The 15,838-nt window shown below is 44.3% G+C and overlaps 1 protein-coding gene across 1 annotated transcript; it reads left to right on the top strand.

Annotated features, from left to right (window-relative positions):
• The first annotated feature begins 7,800 nt into the window (after nt 1–7,800).
• FAM217A (family with sequence similarity 217 member A) lies at nt 7,801–11,941 on the top strand. The gene is made up of 3 exons (XM_061194780.1): nt 7,801–7,871; nt 7,967–8,034; nt 10,383–11,941. Exons 1-3 carry the CDS (start codon nt 7,827–7,829, stop codon nt 11,545–11,547), a joined length of 1,278 nt encoding a protein of 425 aa, XP_061050763.1. The 5' UTR covers nt 7,801–7,826; the 3' UTR covers nt 11,548–11,941.
• The last annotated feature ends 3,897 nt before the right edge of the window (nt 11,942–15,838 follow it).

The following is a 15,838-nucleotide window of genomic DNA, read 5'->3' as shown; positions in this document are numbered from 1 at the left end:
ACATTCTTTTCCATATTCTTTTCCATTATGGTTTATTATAGGATATTGACTATAGTTCCCTGTGCTATACAGTAGGACCTTGTTCTTTATCGAGCCAATATATAATAGTTTGCATCTGCTAATCCCAAACTCCCACTCCATCCCTCCCCTACCCTCCTCCCCCTTGGCAACCACAAGTCTGTTCTCTATTTGATCCATATGTTCTTAACCATTGGTCTAAATAACAACTGTTGGACTCTTTCTAGCGATCTGAAGTTTATTGACCTTGGCTGAAATCAGGAGGCCACAATGATCACGTTTATTTTTAAATAAACTGTCCAAGGGAGAAATGTTTTCTGCCATGGGTACGTCTTCTTCAAGGAGTCAAATCTCATTCATTTTCTCTGATTACCGTGCAATGGCAAGAACACTGTCGGGGATGGGAGTTAACAGTCTTACCTGAGAGTAGAGGCTGCTGAGCCCAGCTGCTAACTAGCTGTGTGATCTTCACAGCAGCCAAACAGGTCTCAGCCTGCGGTGCTGCTGCTGAGACAAAACCTTCCATTGTGTATCTTGTTTCGTACTCCTCTTATTTACAATGCTACCCTTCAATGACCGGTAGGTATATTGACCTTTCAAAACTGAATTTGTGATCAAGTGTTATTTTCTCCCAAGAAAAGATCAGAAAGACTCCTCCTCAGCCCGTGCTCCTTTTCTTACTGTGATGACGCTGAACTGCTCTGAAGGCCAGCAGCCCCGTGCAGGTGCCGTGTGTTATTAACTAAGTTGATCCCACAGCAGAGCAGCTGCAGGACTCTGGGTTGTTTTTCTAGGTAGGCTGATCTCTTACTCACAACTCTTAGGTAAACGGCAATTCCTTTTTTTATTCCAAAGAGGGCTGTCGTGTCTCCCGAACTCCTTCCCCTCCCGCTCTGCCACAGTGGATGTGACAAGATCAGCTGGCTTCCAGAAGGCAGGGTATTCAGTAACATCCAAAGAGAAAAGATCATCTCCAAGTTTCTGAAAGAGCGCGTCCTAAAGAGAGCATTCCATTCCAAGCAGATGAGATGGGAAGGTCCCAGCTACCAGAAAGAGGATCCAAGCTACAGCTTTCCTGGCACCAGAAAGTAAGTTCTGATCCTGAAACCCAAACCAAAATTCAAAGTGAATTCGTGATATAAGGCTAAGAAAACACAGCTAGAGAGAATAGGCATCTGAAGGACAGGAAGAGGTGTAAAGCAACTTGGACTGCAGAAATCAGATCTTGCAGAAAAATCTAAATAAACGTGGAAATATATGATTGAGAACTGATTCAAAAGCACGAGCTGCAACAGATGCAGATGTCGAATTTACTGATGTTTGTGTTCATCTTACATCTGGAAATATATTGATATACGTCACTATCACATGCCTTCTAGGAATAAATAGATTTTAATCAAGATTTCTTGTATTTTTGCGACAAAATGGAGGCCTCCCAAATAAGGGAGAAAAGTGTTAAAGGTTAATTTTTAAAACAAAAACACAACTTCTAACTAAAAACCTTTCCATCTATATTTCTCAGAGCAGAATTATACACAGACAAGAAAGTTAGGCTATTTAAGGTAAACGCTCACAGAAATGGAGTCCGAAATTGGGGATAAATATGATTAGCCATGGGAAAGACTAGTTATCTAAATACATTGAATACAAATTGCCCATAATTAAATTGGAATATTTCCCACTGACTTACCATCTTATTTGAGAACAAAAATGCATATTGTTAATTAGAAAAGATTGTCCTGACTTTCTGAAAACATGTACCTGATTACGCTGCACACGATTCTACTGTAGAACACGAGCAGCCGTGAGCTTGGCAATACTGGAGGGAAAATCAAGGGAGGTGGAGACAAATGCATGGAAATGTAAACCATGAAAGGGATTGACAGAGCGAGGCTGAAATAGAGAGCTTTTCCCTCCAGAATAACTACTGATCAAAAGCAAGCACTGTTCTTCCTGACGTTTTGCATAAACCTGGACAATGAAAAGGAATGTACATCAAAGTGCTTTCCAAAAGAGTTATTGGTGGTCAATGTTGTCACCTTTGTCACAGCAGGAAAAACCGAGGTGGGCAGCAAGGCATCTTACCCACTAGGTGATTGGATTTCCTAGGATTTCCTTCTCTTCCACCCATTCAGACCACCTCTGGTGTAACTGACAGAAGAGTTTGTTAAATGCCATGAGACAGGGTCAACCTGGCCCTGCTTCATTGGGTTAATAAAGAGATACAGGATGAAAGTAAGACAGGCTAAAGCTACCACTCAAAACTGAATCCCCACGGGGGCCTTGGGATGGTCAAGAAGGACAGTGCATTCTCTTGGGCCGAAGACTTGAGCTGCTATGGAAAACAGCCTACGTCCAACTCATGCCTTGGCTCTCAAGGCTGGTCTAGAGGCAAACCAGACTGGAACCAGCCTCAACCCAAGCTCTCTGGTTGTTTCCCTGCATTCCTCCATATCCACGACATTTCACATCTGGCCCTTGTCCCCTGGCTCCCCGTGAATACCGTGCAGGGTCTGTGCTGTCACCATAGTGTTAAACATGCAACACTAAAAACTTTATCAGTTCAACAAGTGATGGGGGGGGGAGGAAGCAGGATTTTGATGCTGATGCAAAGCGTTCAGAAAGTTTCCAGAGGAAGGAAGAAGTGTCAAGCGGGGACGATAATAGGAAAGGAGGCTTTTTAAGAGTATGTTCTGTGAAGGAAGAAAAAGAGGATCTTGGAGGATGTATTCCTGGATGACACGTCTCAGAGGGACTTAAAGGGCTCAGGAAGCATCTCAAGTTCTGAAACAAAAGGTAAAAGCAGAAACAGAGAGCAAGGAAGATGGGAGATGTGTAAGCTACACATGTGAAATGCACACACACATGTACACATACACACATCATTTCTGTCTCCCAGCCAGGGAACAGAAAAAATCTTTCCCACCTAGATATATTTATAGGAAGTGTTAGCTGGGAATACGTGGACCCCACATTTACCCAACTCACTATTTTTCAAGTAACTGTAAGTGGGAAAACTTACTTAATATATTTAAGGCCCAGGTTACTCATTTATAAAATAGGCATAACCAGTACTACCAGCCTCACTGGGGTGTTACACGCACAGAATGCATTAGTACCACCCCCATTTCTGGCTCAAATGTCAGTGCTTCGTCATATAATCGAATCTGGACTCATGAGGACCCGCCCAGAGGCGCGCTTGCGCTCAGCGGGGTCACCTTCCTGCTCTCACGTCAGTTATGGGGACACTGCATGTTGGCAGCGTGGACAGCACTGGACACACAGCACGGCCTGGTGGCGCGGGGGCGGGGGCGGGGGCGTGGCCGGGTTGGGGGCGGGGCCCGGGTCCGAGGAGAGGTCCGGGGCGGGGGCGGAATCGGGATCAGGGTCGTGGCCCGGCGTAGTCTGGGCCGGGGTCGGTGGCGAGGTTGTGCTCAAGGTCGGGGACAGGGCCGGAGTCTGGGGTCCGGGTGCGGCGAGGGGGAGGGGGCGGGGCCAGGGGCGGGGTCAGTGGTCGGGCGAGCGCCTAGGGGCGGGGCCCAGGGTGGGGTCGAGGTCGGGGGTCAGGGGTCGGGGTCGCGGCCCCGCCGGCCGTATCCCGGCTGCGCGCTGCCCTCTGTCCTCCCTGCAGGCGGGCCGAGTCGGAGGCTGCGCGCGCGGAGCGGCCGGGGCCTCGGGGCGGCAGCGCCCGCGGAGACGCCGCCGGGGACGAGCCGAGGGCCAGCGGCGCCGAGCGGTAAGAGGCGGCCGGGCCCTGCCGGACGCCCACCCCCACGGCCCCGCCCCGGGTCCCCGTCCCAGAGGCCGGGCCGGGCGCTCACCTCGCACACCCCGCGGGGCCGCATCCCCCGCGCCCGCGCGCGCCTCCCTCCCGCTCCTTCCGCCCGGGCGCGGCGCAGGTGGATCGGTTCTTACTGATGTAGAGCATCCCTGGGCTGCGTTCTCTGCGTCCTCAGGACCCACCCTTCCTCTAGGGGACAAACAGTTGTAAACGACTAGCAAAGACACTGAGTACTGCGGTGGCTTCAGTGTGTGGTTTTTTGCGGATACCCATGCGCTAAGCAATGCCTTAATCCGTTTAAGCAACGCCTTAAAGATTGCTTCACTTGTTTTATTGCACAGTAGTTCTCGGAGACTTCTGCCTTAAACAGGAGTGGGCGCCATAGCAGGATAGTTTGGGTGGAAAACAGTGGGCCTTTTGGTACCTCTGCGGCCTGTGGGAGTGTCGGCGGTGCCCGTGCGTAAGGTTCATCCTGCTTTCAAACGGAGCCCCTGGCTTAAATCATTAAGAGCAGAGTTCATGACCCTGAGTTTTAATTCCAGATAATTCACCATACTTTTTCTAATTTGTGTTTTATCGTCCTGTCTGAAAATATCTCCTTTCTCACTTCAGACCTTCACTTCCTACTCTTCTGTCACTCAGACCTTCCACCTTGCTTGTTCTGTGCCCCCCGTTTTTGTCTGATCGCCTCTGGCTTGCAGTTAATTTCCTGTTGCTACCCCGCCTCACCCCACAGGCCCTCTCTCCCGCGTTCTACGCTTTCTCCTGACCCGCTGTGGATGCGGAGCCGAAGTTCACGCGCTCTTTGAAATCAGCCTCGTGCCGTACCCTCAGCGTGCCTGTCCCACACCTGTGCAGGAGTGTGAGGAAACAGAGAAGCGGGACGGGGCAAGAAATGGTGAGGACAGCGGCCCCAGGCTGCGCGCGTCCGTCTCCCGAGAGGTGCGGCAGCTGCCGGGGGCGCAGCGTCGGGGGAGCAGCCCCGGCGGTCGAGGCCTCACTCCGCGGAAGCTTCCTGCCACGTCCCCCGCTGCTTTCTCTCTGGGAGCAGCTTGTACTTTTACCTCTTGGTGCATTTGGGATACCGAATGGAAAATTTTCTTTTTTCTTTTTTCTTTTTTTAATTTTTATCCTATATTGGAGTATAGTTGGTTAACAATGTTGTGTTAGTTTCAGGTGTACAGCAAAGTGATTCAGTTATACATAAACATCTATTCTTTTTCAAATTCTTTTCCCATTTAGGTTATTACTGAGTACTGAGTAGAGTTCCCTGAAAATTTTTGTCTTTTAACAAAGGAAAAGCTAACCAGCTTCTTTGTAAATCTCCAAACATTTCTTTTTTTTTTTAAAATAAATTTATTTATTTATTTATTTTTGGTTGCGTTGGGTCTTCGTTGCTGCGCGCGGGCTTTCTCTAGTTGTGGCGAGCGGGGGCTGCTCTTCGTTGCCGTGCACGGGCTTCTCATTGCGGTGGCTTCTCTTGTTGCGGAGCACGGGCTCTAGGCGCATGGGCTTCAGTAGTTGTGGCACGTGAGCTCAGTAGTTGTGGCTCACAGGCTCTAGAGCACGGGTTCAGTAGTTGTGGCACACGGGCTTAGTTGCTCCGCGGCATGTGGGATCTTCCCGGCCCAGGGCTCGAACCCGTGTCCCCTGCATTGGCAGGCGGATTCTTAACCACTGCGTCACCAGGGAAGTCCTACAAGCATTTCTAATTGCAGTTGGATTTGGTGAAACATGCCACCTTGAACTGTCGGGCAGTGCTCACCTTTTAAATTTTCTCACACGTGTTTTGCGAAAAATATCGGTAAGGCAGGTGGATATCAAATAGTAGAACCAATGCCCACCCTGTAGGCAGTTTGCAGTCTGGCTGACTTCACGGGCTACTGACAGCCTTCCTTACTGGCTGACGAATTTGGTTACTTTTATTCTATGACCTCAACAGCATGGTTTTCATCAGCTCCCCTTTATCATGTTAAGGTAAGGCTATTTCTCTCACAGGTTATTTTGTACCTTAGGGAACCAGGATTACAGAGCTGAGAGAAGCTTGAGAATCTGTCAGGAGGCTTTAAAAATACAAATATCTGGCCTCATCCTACTGAATCAGAATCTGTGCTATTTTTTTCAACTATTATTTTTAAAGAGCTCCCCTGGTGATTCTCATGCAGAGACTAGATCCAATGCATGTTATCTCAGAGAGCAGAGAATTTTATTTATTTTGTTTTTCATGAAAACCTCCGGAGAAAGATAATCTGCAGCCCACGTTCCAATGTTCAACTCTCCTTCCTATCGAGAGATAACTTCCTTGTGGATCAATTAAATCCTCATCCTGTACTTAATCTTATTTGTCCCTGTTTCTCCTTAGTGCAGAGATAATACCTAGTACTACCTAACAGTTTCATTTGTATATTGCTTGGAGTTTAGTTTGCAAAGGATTTTCTCGTTTGAGGTTAAAAAAAAAAAACTGAGTTCATCCCTCACGTTCCCTTTCCAGGATAAATGATCACCTCCCTCTCCTGCACACACCCCACGCTTTTCCCGCATACCACTCAGCACAGTGTCTGCAACATAAATCCTCAATAGATATTGTACCTATCCTTATTCATTTTTTGCCTTAAAAAATATTTCCTAAGTGTTTCTCAGCATCTGGAGTCTAGAATGAGAGGTGGGCTGGTCAGTGTGGAGTATGTGAGAATTTTGTTCGGTTGATGGAAAGATTCTTATACTCTTTCAGATCTGGTACTCAGATATATAAAATCTGGTGACTGTGCCATTGTGAACTGGACATTTTATCATATCTTTTAAATCACAAGTTTTGAAAACTTGTGTGCCATTATTTTTAACAAAATGTGAATGAAATCATAAATTCTTATAAAAGCCTTTCATTTCCTAAGAGGTGTTAGTTATCCAGCTGATAATAGTTTGATGAGAGCATTGCCCCCTCCTCACAAATGCTGAGTGTCCTTTATAGGAGGGAGGGGGCCGGTCATGGACCTTTGTGCCTTTTGTCATATTTTAACTAAGGGACTTGTAAAATTATGTATTTGAGCTTTTAAAGTTTTCTTACATTAAGTTTATCCTAAAACAAATATTGTTTTAGAACTTATCTCACTGGAATTTGGATACAGAAGTACCTGTTCCTGAAAATAAAAACTTCCCACCTGAAAGGGATGGTGCCACAGGTGGTAAGAAATCCTCGATGTGTCTAATTATACTTATATTTATAAATATATGAAAATTTATATTCGAATTTACAATATGAACAACCACTCATATTAAAGGGGGCTTGTTTTGAATATCACCAGTTTTATGTACCTATTAATTGTCTTTTTTTTCATACACATTCTTTCAGGCAAAATTAACAAGGTAAGGATAAATATTTGGTTTTAAGTAATTCACAAAACATTTTAACATTACCATGTATGCTCCTTAAAGAAAATTTCTTTCCTCAAAGTTAAAGTTTAAAATTTTATTTCTATAGAGTTCTTAAAACAAGTCAAAGCCTTTATTTACTATTTTACAAGGCTGCAAATTGGTCATTAAATATCTTACTATATTACTTTTTTTTAGCATAACAGTGTTATAAATGGAAATTAACATTGTAGCGAAGATAATGTTTTCCAGTCACTGCCAAAAGGGAAGTGGTCTCAGCCCTTAAGATATCTTGAAGCAGCTGAAATGGTTATATTTTGTTTTGAAGTAGTGAAAAAAATTAATCTTTCGTTTACTTTTTTTGATCAAAATATAAAACAGTTAACTTAATAAAATAAAGACAGTCTTAATGATAGTCAAGGCTTATTAGTTAACACTGTTTAGTTGATGTTTATAAACAGATTATACTAATTCCTACTGAGGTCAGTAAAAACCATTTATATCGATATGAGGGAGTATTATAGGACTTTACTATATATTGCTTGGTTAGAACAAGAACTATACATTCTTAGAACAGGAGTCGGGAACAGAGATGTCATGTGTTTAAAAGTCTTCTGCTGCTTTATAGAACCATTTGGAAATTCCAGTAGAGCAACTCATGCTGGAACTTACTTTGTCAGAGCATGCTCCCAAAACAACACAGGTAGGGTTTCATTCATCACACTCTGAAAGTATTATTTTTTTTAAAAAGGCATGCAGTTACTGACTAAAATGTTGTCCATGGTTTTCTGTTCTTAGAATAGTAAACAAGGGATATTCCAGTTATGGAGTTATCCTCTCAACAAAGGAAGTGCCACGGAGAACAGGTGAGAGAATATTTATGTTTGTAAACCCCGAAATTACTGAAATAAATCTAAATACAGATGAGTTAACTGCTCAGCTGAAGTACGAGGCCAAAAAAACAACCAGAAGAAAAAAGTATTGTGTGCAAGTAGTGGGAAATTATAGAGACGCGCCCTAAAATAGGACGTGGCTGGCAGACAGCACAGTGTGTGGTGAAGAGGTGACTGGGCCTTTACAAGGAGGGTCTAGATGGAGAGAGTTCGGACTTCTCGTTGGAGTGAAAAGGAGCCGTAATAGGAAAGTAATAATTCACGTGCCAGGAATGATTTTCGTTCCTTCGCGTATTAACTCATTTAACCCTCAGGACAGTCCTGTAAGGGAGGTGCTGTTGCCATTGTCCCTATTTTACGGATGAGGACATGGAAGCAGGTGACAAGTGACAGATGGTTGACCAGGATGTGAAAGCTTGGTTCACGCTCTCAGACCCCCTTCCTTGCTTCAGTCCCTTCCTGGGATTTGAATTCTTACTTTTTGGTTCTTAAACTCTGGTGTGCGTGAGAACCAGCTAGAAGCCTTCTTCAAAGCGCAGGTTACTGTTGTTGGGAAATTGACATGTGTCGAGCGGCGCCAGGCGTTGATTTTACGTAGCGTATTATTGCACAGGGGTGCTGAGTTGCGTTCCTCTCTTTTCTCCCCAGTTTTAACAACTGTGTGGTTCCCTTGACAGCCGCTGTCTCTTCGGCTGAGGATTCTCCCCTGTGTGGCTCGGGACACGGCTCACCTAGCGCTAACATTGAGGGGAGAACCAAGAGGCAGGAAGGGGATCGTAGTGACTCATGTCCTGGGGATGCGGGTGGTGATGGGGGGAGGAAGCCTGCTTTTACGAGAAGGAACTCAAAGGAAGAGGTCAAGTGAAGTGAGAGGACGTAAGTGAGTCGGCAGAGCGCAGTGGTTGGAGACGTGAACGTGGGACCCGATGCCGGGGTTTAATCCCAGCTCCACCACTTATGAGATGTGCGACCTCAGCCAGTCTGGGCCTCAGTTCCCTCATCTGTCAAAGGTAGAGAATGGAACTGCCGACCTCATGGGGCTGTTGTGAGGACTAAACAGAATCACGCGTTTGGTGGGTGTTCGTGATTGATACTGGGGAGGCCTGGTGATGGTGCAGAGTTGGAAGCTTGGGGTCAGGGAGACATTTAACTACTGAGATGTTTCTCCTCAATATGCTGTCAACAAGGAAAGAGAATAAAAGTCACGATAGCTTTCATTTAGTGTTTTAACAATTTGCAAAGTACATTCATATAATTGTCTGCTTCTTAGACCATCTCCAGGGTGGGTATTATAATTTCCATTTTGCTCGTTGGTGGCAAAGGGGTTCAAGCTTAGGTCTTCCACATCCAGATTCCATGCTTTTTTTTTTTTAACTGTACTACATGGATTGTGTCTGTTATCAATTACAGATTTAAGGTGATTTTCCTGTGGTTTTTCAGAGGCAAGTCAGTAAACCTGTAGTATTTATTAGCTAAATAAATAAATTTTTATTATTTTCTGTACTTTCTAAAATCCTTCAAGACTGCTTTGTTGTCTTTAGTGTAAATTGGCTTTAAAAGCAGCAGGAAGATAATGGGGCTATAAATATGTCAATTAACGCCTCAGATCTTTCCATGGCAGTATTTCTAGTAAGCTTTAAAAAAATACTAACTGTAAACTCAGTATTCTGTGGCCTGGCTTTTTTGCAGTTTTCATTTGAATATAATACCTAGAAGTATTAGTCCTAAAATAAAAGAGCACAATCCGATGAAAATTACAATAGACTATATCTGGGATAATTGTTGTTCGATATACATTGTTTTGCTTCCTTTTTTGTTAGAATAATTTTTTAAAAACCACAGTGGCTAAAGTAGAAGCCCTTCTTAAGTAACCTAACTACATTCTTCGAGAGTTTCCTTTTATCTAATTCTGGGTCAATAAACATTTCACTATAATTTCAATTTGAGTTGGATAGCCTCCTTTTCAGGCATCATAGTTGAACGTACAATATATTCATAGGCAAATAGCTATAATTAGACACTTTCAGCCTAGTGGCCATTCATAGCCAGTTAGCCATTTGTAGGTATAATGATCTAGTCACCTGTGCATGTACAAAGGGATGCCCAGTTACTGTTTGAATCTGTACTTTAAAAAATGTATATAGCTGTATATAATTAGAGCGTATTTGAAAATTAACATGTTTCTGTTACAGATAGATACACATATGCCATTGGGAACCAAACATTAGCTAGTATTTGATAAAGGTTTCTTATTCATTATCATTTTAATAGCATTTTAATTCTAGGCAACCAACCATTTATTAAATAAATCATTTTTTAAGGGATTTCAAAAAATCTTCAATGGAAACTGGCTGTCATGTGACCAGTAATCGCATAAGGTTCTTCGCTGTGAACCACTCACTAACAAGTGCTTCAGTGGACAAGCCAGTTGGCTCCTACCCTGCCCTGCAGATGCCATTAAGTCACTGCTGGCCTTATGCTGATGGAGACTTCTTTAAGGACAGAAATGAGCCTCATATTAATTTATGCTCAACTCTAGGAAACAACAGTGGTGAACTTTTAACTGCGCCAAATTGGAATCTGAAGTATGGAAACAGCAGTGTGGAAGAAAATTTAACAGATGAAAGTGATTTATCAGAAAACGAAAAAGCAAACGAGACTTTACTCAGCTATTTTAAAAAGATGGACCTGAACTTAAAGCCAGAAACAATAGAAAATGTTGAAGACTCTTTCACAGAAGAACCAAGTGAAGTATTTCCATATCCTGATTTTCTTCCCCCTCCTTTCAATACCCTGGACTTGCACAAATTAGCCATCTCAAAATCTGAAAATTGGAAAATGACAATGGAGTCCCTAGACAGCTCTCTGGAACATTTAGTAGCTCGTTTACTGGACATGGAGAGATTGCAGCGCACGACTATTCAAAGAGAACGGCCGAGACTGCAGACTTCCTTCTGTGCTCCCTTAGCCACCGAACGACCCTCTTCCTCCAAAGCTGTACCCAAAATGAGACAGCCCAAACCTCCCGACTCTGTGGGTCTTCAGACAACTTGTGTAGAGAAAAGTCACGAGGAAAGGAAAACCAGTTCTGGTTCTTGCAAGCTTGAATACAATGCTCCCAAGTGGAATTGCAGCCGTGCTGGGAAATACAAATGGAATTCTAGACCAGCTCTGAAAACCTCACCCACCACAAAACAGGTGATTGCAGCTTACGACAACTTTAAGAACCCCAAGGTCTCCATTTTAAACCCATGCCAAGAACTCTCAGCCAAGCCTGCTCCTGCCCAGACAACTCAGTTGCTGGTTAAAATGGTCTCAACCAGATGTCTGCCACCAAAGTCTCCTACACGAGTTTCACCTATACTTCTGTCTTTTCCTGAAAATCAGAGGGAAGAAATTAAGGCACCACCAAGGACCAGAAAGAAACTTTACCAAAAAGACATGGTACTGAACAGACCATTCTGTATTCAGAAGCTAAACTGTTAATCACCTTCGTTGATAGCTAAGGATAAGTGCTCACCCATTGACCAAAAATAACTCTTTTCTTTCCTGCATCTCAACGTGAGCAAGTCTATTCCAAGAAGCCTGGCTAAAATATGGTTCCTCATTCCGAGATACAGGTATTACACACACACACACACACACACACACACACACACACACACACACACACACACACACACAATTCCTGAATGTGCTGTGGAGTGGAACTTGTGACAGTCGCAGCTGAGATGTCTACATATAAACCAAGGGCTTCCCTGATGACATATTTGAGTCTCTTACATGTTATGTTTCAAAGGAATGTTTCACTTAGAAAACCATTCTATTCAAGATGGTTCTTTTGTTGTGATTGTTTCCCAGTATAATTCCATCATCAATAAATGGCGTAATAGACTTATCGCTGGTACAATTATTCTTTTATTCTGTTCTATTAAACAATCATAAGAGCCAGTGATTTTCTTTCTGTTCTTAATTGAAGTCTAGTGGGTTTACAATGTTGTGTTAGTCTCAAGTGCACAGGAAAGTGATTCAGTTATACATATATATGTATATACTTTTTCAGATTCTTTTCCATTATTACAAGATATTGAATATAGTGCCCTGTGCTATACATTAGGTCCTTGTTGTGTATCTATTTTATATATAGTAGTGTGTATCTGTTCATCCCAAACTCCTAACTTATCCCTTCCCCTTTGGTAACCATAAATTTGTTTTCTGTGTCTGTGAGTCTGTTTATGTTTTGCAAATAAGTTCATTTGCATCATTTTTTCAGATTTCACATATAAGTAACATCATGTGGTATTTGTCTCTCTCAGTGATTTTTTTTCCTCCACTGGTACCCTTTCTTCTTTCCCTTCCCATCTCGACAAATCTCCTTTGTCTGTCATTTTGACCTAAACTTTGGGTATCTGCTTGGCCATTAAAAGCTAAAGAAGTTGCTATTTTGTTAAATTAACATACAAGATCCTCTAGGTCCTCCCATGAATCCTTAGAAACTTTCCCTTCCCCAGGCCCTTTGTCATATACATGAAAGCAAGATCATTTCTCTTTGGGGCCTAGCTACAGGTTTAGGCTTGAAACAGCCCACTTCCCTCAGATCCAGTAGTTTTAGGATATTGAAGGAAAACGGGAAGAGGTCGCTGTCCACAGAGCAGCCCACATCTCTTGTTCATGGAACTTTTCCCCACGGCTCTTTGTTGCTGGAAGTGTTAACCTTGGTTAGATGAAGCTCAAACAGCTAAAGCTTAAGTCATTAGCTGGTGAAAAAGGGAAACTATGTAATTGACACACCTTACTGTACTTAAGAATCAGGGAAACAAAAAAGTAGAGTCCTGGTTTCTCTTGGAGGCCTACGGAAACAGAATCTTTGGGAGTCGGGCCCAGGGATCCGCTTTGCAGAAAAAGGCATCCCAGGTGATTTTATTGCAGGTGGTTCTTGGAACATACTTGAAAAACATTGTAAAGGGGAAAACCTGATGTAACATGCCTGGATCAGAGTTTGGATATTTTGGGGGGTAGTGGGCTTTGGTTTTAGTGGATGGTTAGTGAGTTCAAATTAGTTTTTATTAAATGTTAAAAAACACACACACATGATTAAAACTTCAAACATTACCAAAAGGGAAAGGCTTCTTCCCACCCCCAAACTCCTCCCCCCAACTAAGGCAGTCAGTATTAAGCTTTTGTATATCATCCCCCTAAATAAGATGGAATATTTGAGTTAGGGATGGGTGAGATGAATTAAAGTACAATTGAAATAAATGTTGAAGAGGCAACTTGTTTGAAACAAGAGGTAGCTTGTTTCCTCTATTCTATCGTTAGGAAAAGAACAAGGCTCAAATAGTATTTAGAGGCAGGGGTCAGAGTATGCTTAGCTTTCAGGTTAATTTCAAAGAACATTCTGGAACCTCATCAACAGCAGTAACAAAGAAACTTAGTTGTTCAGGATCCCTTATTATAATAGACTTTTACCTAAATCCCATATAATTAGTGTCGTTAGCCAAATGGTATAACATCCCGTTCACAGATTGTAATGCAGACATGGACTTGTACTTTCACTCAGTTCCAACCTGCAGTGACCTTCCTCGTTTCCTCCACCAGCTCTCTTTACTCTTGCCTACAATTCTGAGTCCTGAACCTTACGTACCAGCCCTTTGTATCCGTTCTCATTTCTTCCCTCTTTACGTGTTTCGATTTTTAGCCCCTCGCCTTTAGAGCTGGAATGATCTAATTTTTACTTGTAAACCCTTCAGGAAGGGACATGCATTTTGTCCACTGCTGCAGCCCGGCCACTGCCTGGCAGGTGGTAGACACCCTTTAAGGCGTTTGACTGGAGTGGACTTCACCCATCACAGAGGGTTGTGACGTTCGCAAAGCAGCTGTGAGCACTCGCTCCCAGGCTCCGCCACTAACAGCCCCAACTCCTCAGGCAGGTTCCCTAACCTCTCTGTTCTTCACTTACCCAATTTGTAAAGCGAGTAGGATACCTTTTATCTCATATAATCACGTGAGATCAACTGAATGAAGTGCCTGGCAAATTCAGGCACGTATCAGGGAGAGTAGGAAGGGCACAGGAGGGCAGAGTGGTTGGAGCGGGCTGCCCCGGCACTGGACTGTCACCGGATTGTGACAGCTCACGATAGACCGTCCGCGTCCCACCTCTCGGGAGGCACGTGCCGGGCACCGGGGACGCGGTGTGGAGTAAGGCACGTACACCCTGGCTTCCGGAGCGGGCGCGGGGGACGGGACGCAGGAGGCGTGGAGGAGCGTCTGCCGGGGGCTCCATGAGAATCCTGCACTGAAGGATTTCATCTCTTGGAGTGAGGGGTGCGGGAACACGGATTCTGGGCTTTAATGTCTTAGAGGTGGGTAATGGCAAATTTCTTATCGGGGACATAACCAGACTGTTTTATTTAGGATGCCATTGGACCTAAAAAAAAAAAAAAAAAAATTAAAAAGAAAAGAACTGAAACACCTACTAGTTTTCAGTTGAGAGTCCCAAATTGCTCTAAATGTAGTTATGTAAAAACTGTGAGCAGCATTGCTGACTTCGGTTATGAGGCACAGGCACTAGTAATTATATAACATGTCAGGAGCACGTGGTTAAAGCAGAGTCGCTGGGATTCTCTTTCCGGTACTTAAACCGAGTCCCTAGAACGAGGCACCGCGTAGAACGATGGGGGAAAACAGGCAACACATACAAACGGGTGAGGAGAAAAACTCACCACGGAGGGGGGTTGATGTGTAGTTATCAACAAATTCAAGACATTTTGCTATTTCCCAGACCTGTTGGAAGTCAACTTCTACCACTGTTTTTGAAGAAACATTTGGCAAAGTCTGTAACAGACACGTACAAAGTAATCCTGCTCAGGAAATTCTTGTTAAATCTGGCTTTTCGGCTTGCTCGCGGAGTCCCACGTTGAGCCCTCCAGCACTGACACTTTTTCTTGGCTCCTTTTCGGGTCTTAACTGAGGTAGAGTCTTTCTCATCCATAAAAGAAAGCCCATGAGGAAAGCTGTCATCAACCTAAATCCACCCTACATACTCCTTCCCCTAATAAAAACAGCATCTCATGACCCCTGCCCATCACTTTGGATAGATGACTACGTAGCCCTTAGCCCTGTACCAGGCCGAACAGGAAACACAACCGGGGCTTTTACAAGGCTCTCCAGAGCCACTGCCACTCAGCCCATCGCTCCAACCACCACGACCTGACCAGACGGCCTGGCCGGCCACCCGGTGGCAGGGGCTCCAGCTGGGTCGGACGTGCTCTACAAAGCCAGCCTGGGCCTCTGCCCTCCGCCCTCCAGTCCTGTTTTGCGTGTGCTGAAGGTTCACACAACCTCCCTGTTCCTCTTAAGTATTTCATCACTGTTCTGTTTAAAGCTGAAGACAGTTCCTTAGGAGAAAATAAAGAATGGGAAGAAGCGGACAGGGGTCCAATACTCGTCAGGCTTCCCTGCCTGCAATGAACTGACTGATGTTAAGTCATTACAGGAAGGGGTTATCCCGTTACGCATCGTTTCTATCCCTAGGAAAACGAAATCAAGTATGTGTAACGGGAACGAGAACACAACACCCTCTGGCGTATGTGTTCTGCACTTAGCTGCTTGCAGGCTGTTTCCAGGCTGCAGGTTCCGAGGGGCAGATTTGGCTCGCTCGGCGGGACCTCCTCCCCACCCTCCCCTTCGTGAGACTCGCAAAGCCTGTTGGATGTCTTCCGAGAACTTTCCCTAACCTGGCGGTTCCCAGTCATATCTGAGCACAGAACACTTTGCA

Source organism: Eubalaena glacialis, chromosome 7, assembly GCF_028564815.1.
Source record: "Eubalaena glacialis isolate mEubGla1 chromosome 7, mEubGla1.1.hap2.+ XY, whole genome shotgun sequence".
Taxonomy (NCBI): domain Eukaryota; kingdom Metazoa; phylum Chordata; class Mammalia; order Artiodactyla; family Balaenidae; genus Eubalaena; species Eubalaena glacialis.
This window is presented reverse-complemented; position numbering and strand designations above follow the sequence as displayed.

Coding starts and splice junctions, on each gene's coding strand:
- FAM217A (XM_061194780.1), top strand. CDS start 7,827: ATGCTGGAACTTACTTTGTCAGAGCATGCTCCCAAAACAACACAG. Junction 7,872..7,966: donor ATGCTCCCAAAACAACACAG/GTAGGGTTTCAT, acceptor TTCTGTTCTTAG/AATAGTAAACAAGGGATATT. Junction 8,035..10,382: donor GGAAGTGCCACGGAGAACAG/GTGAGAGAATAT, acceptor TCATTTTTTAAG/GGATTTCAAAAAATCTTCAA.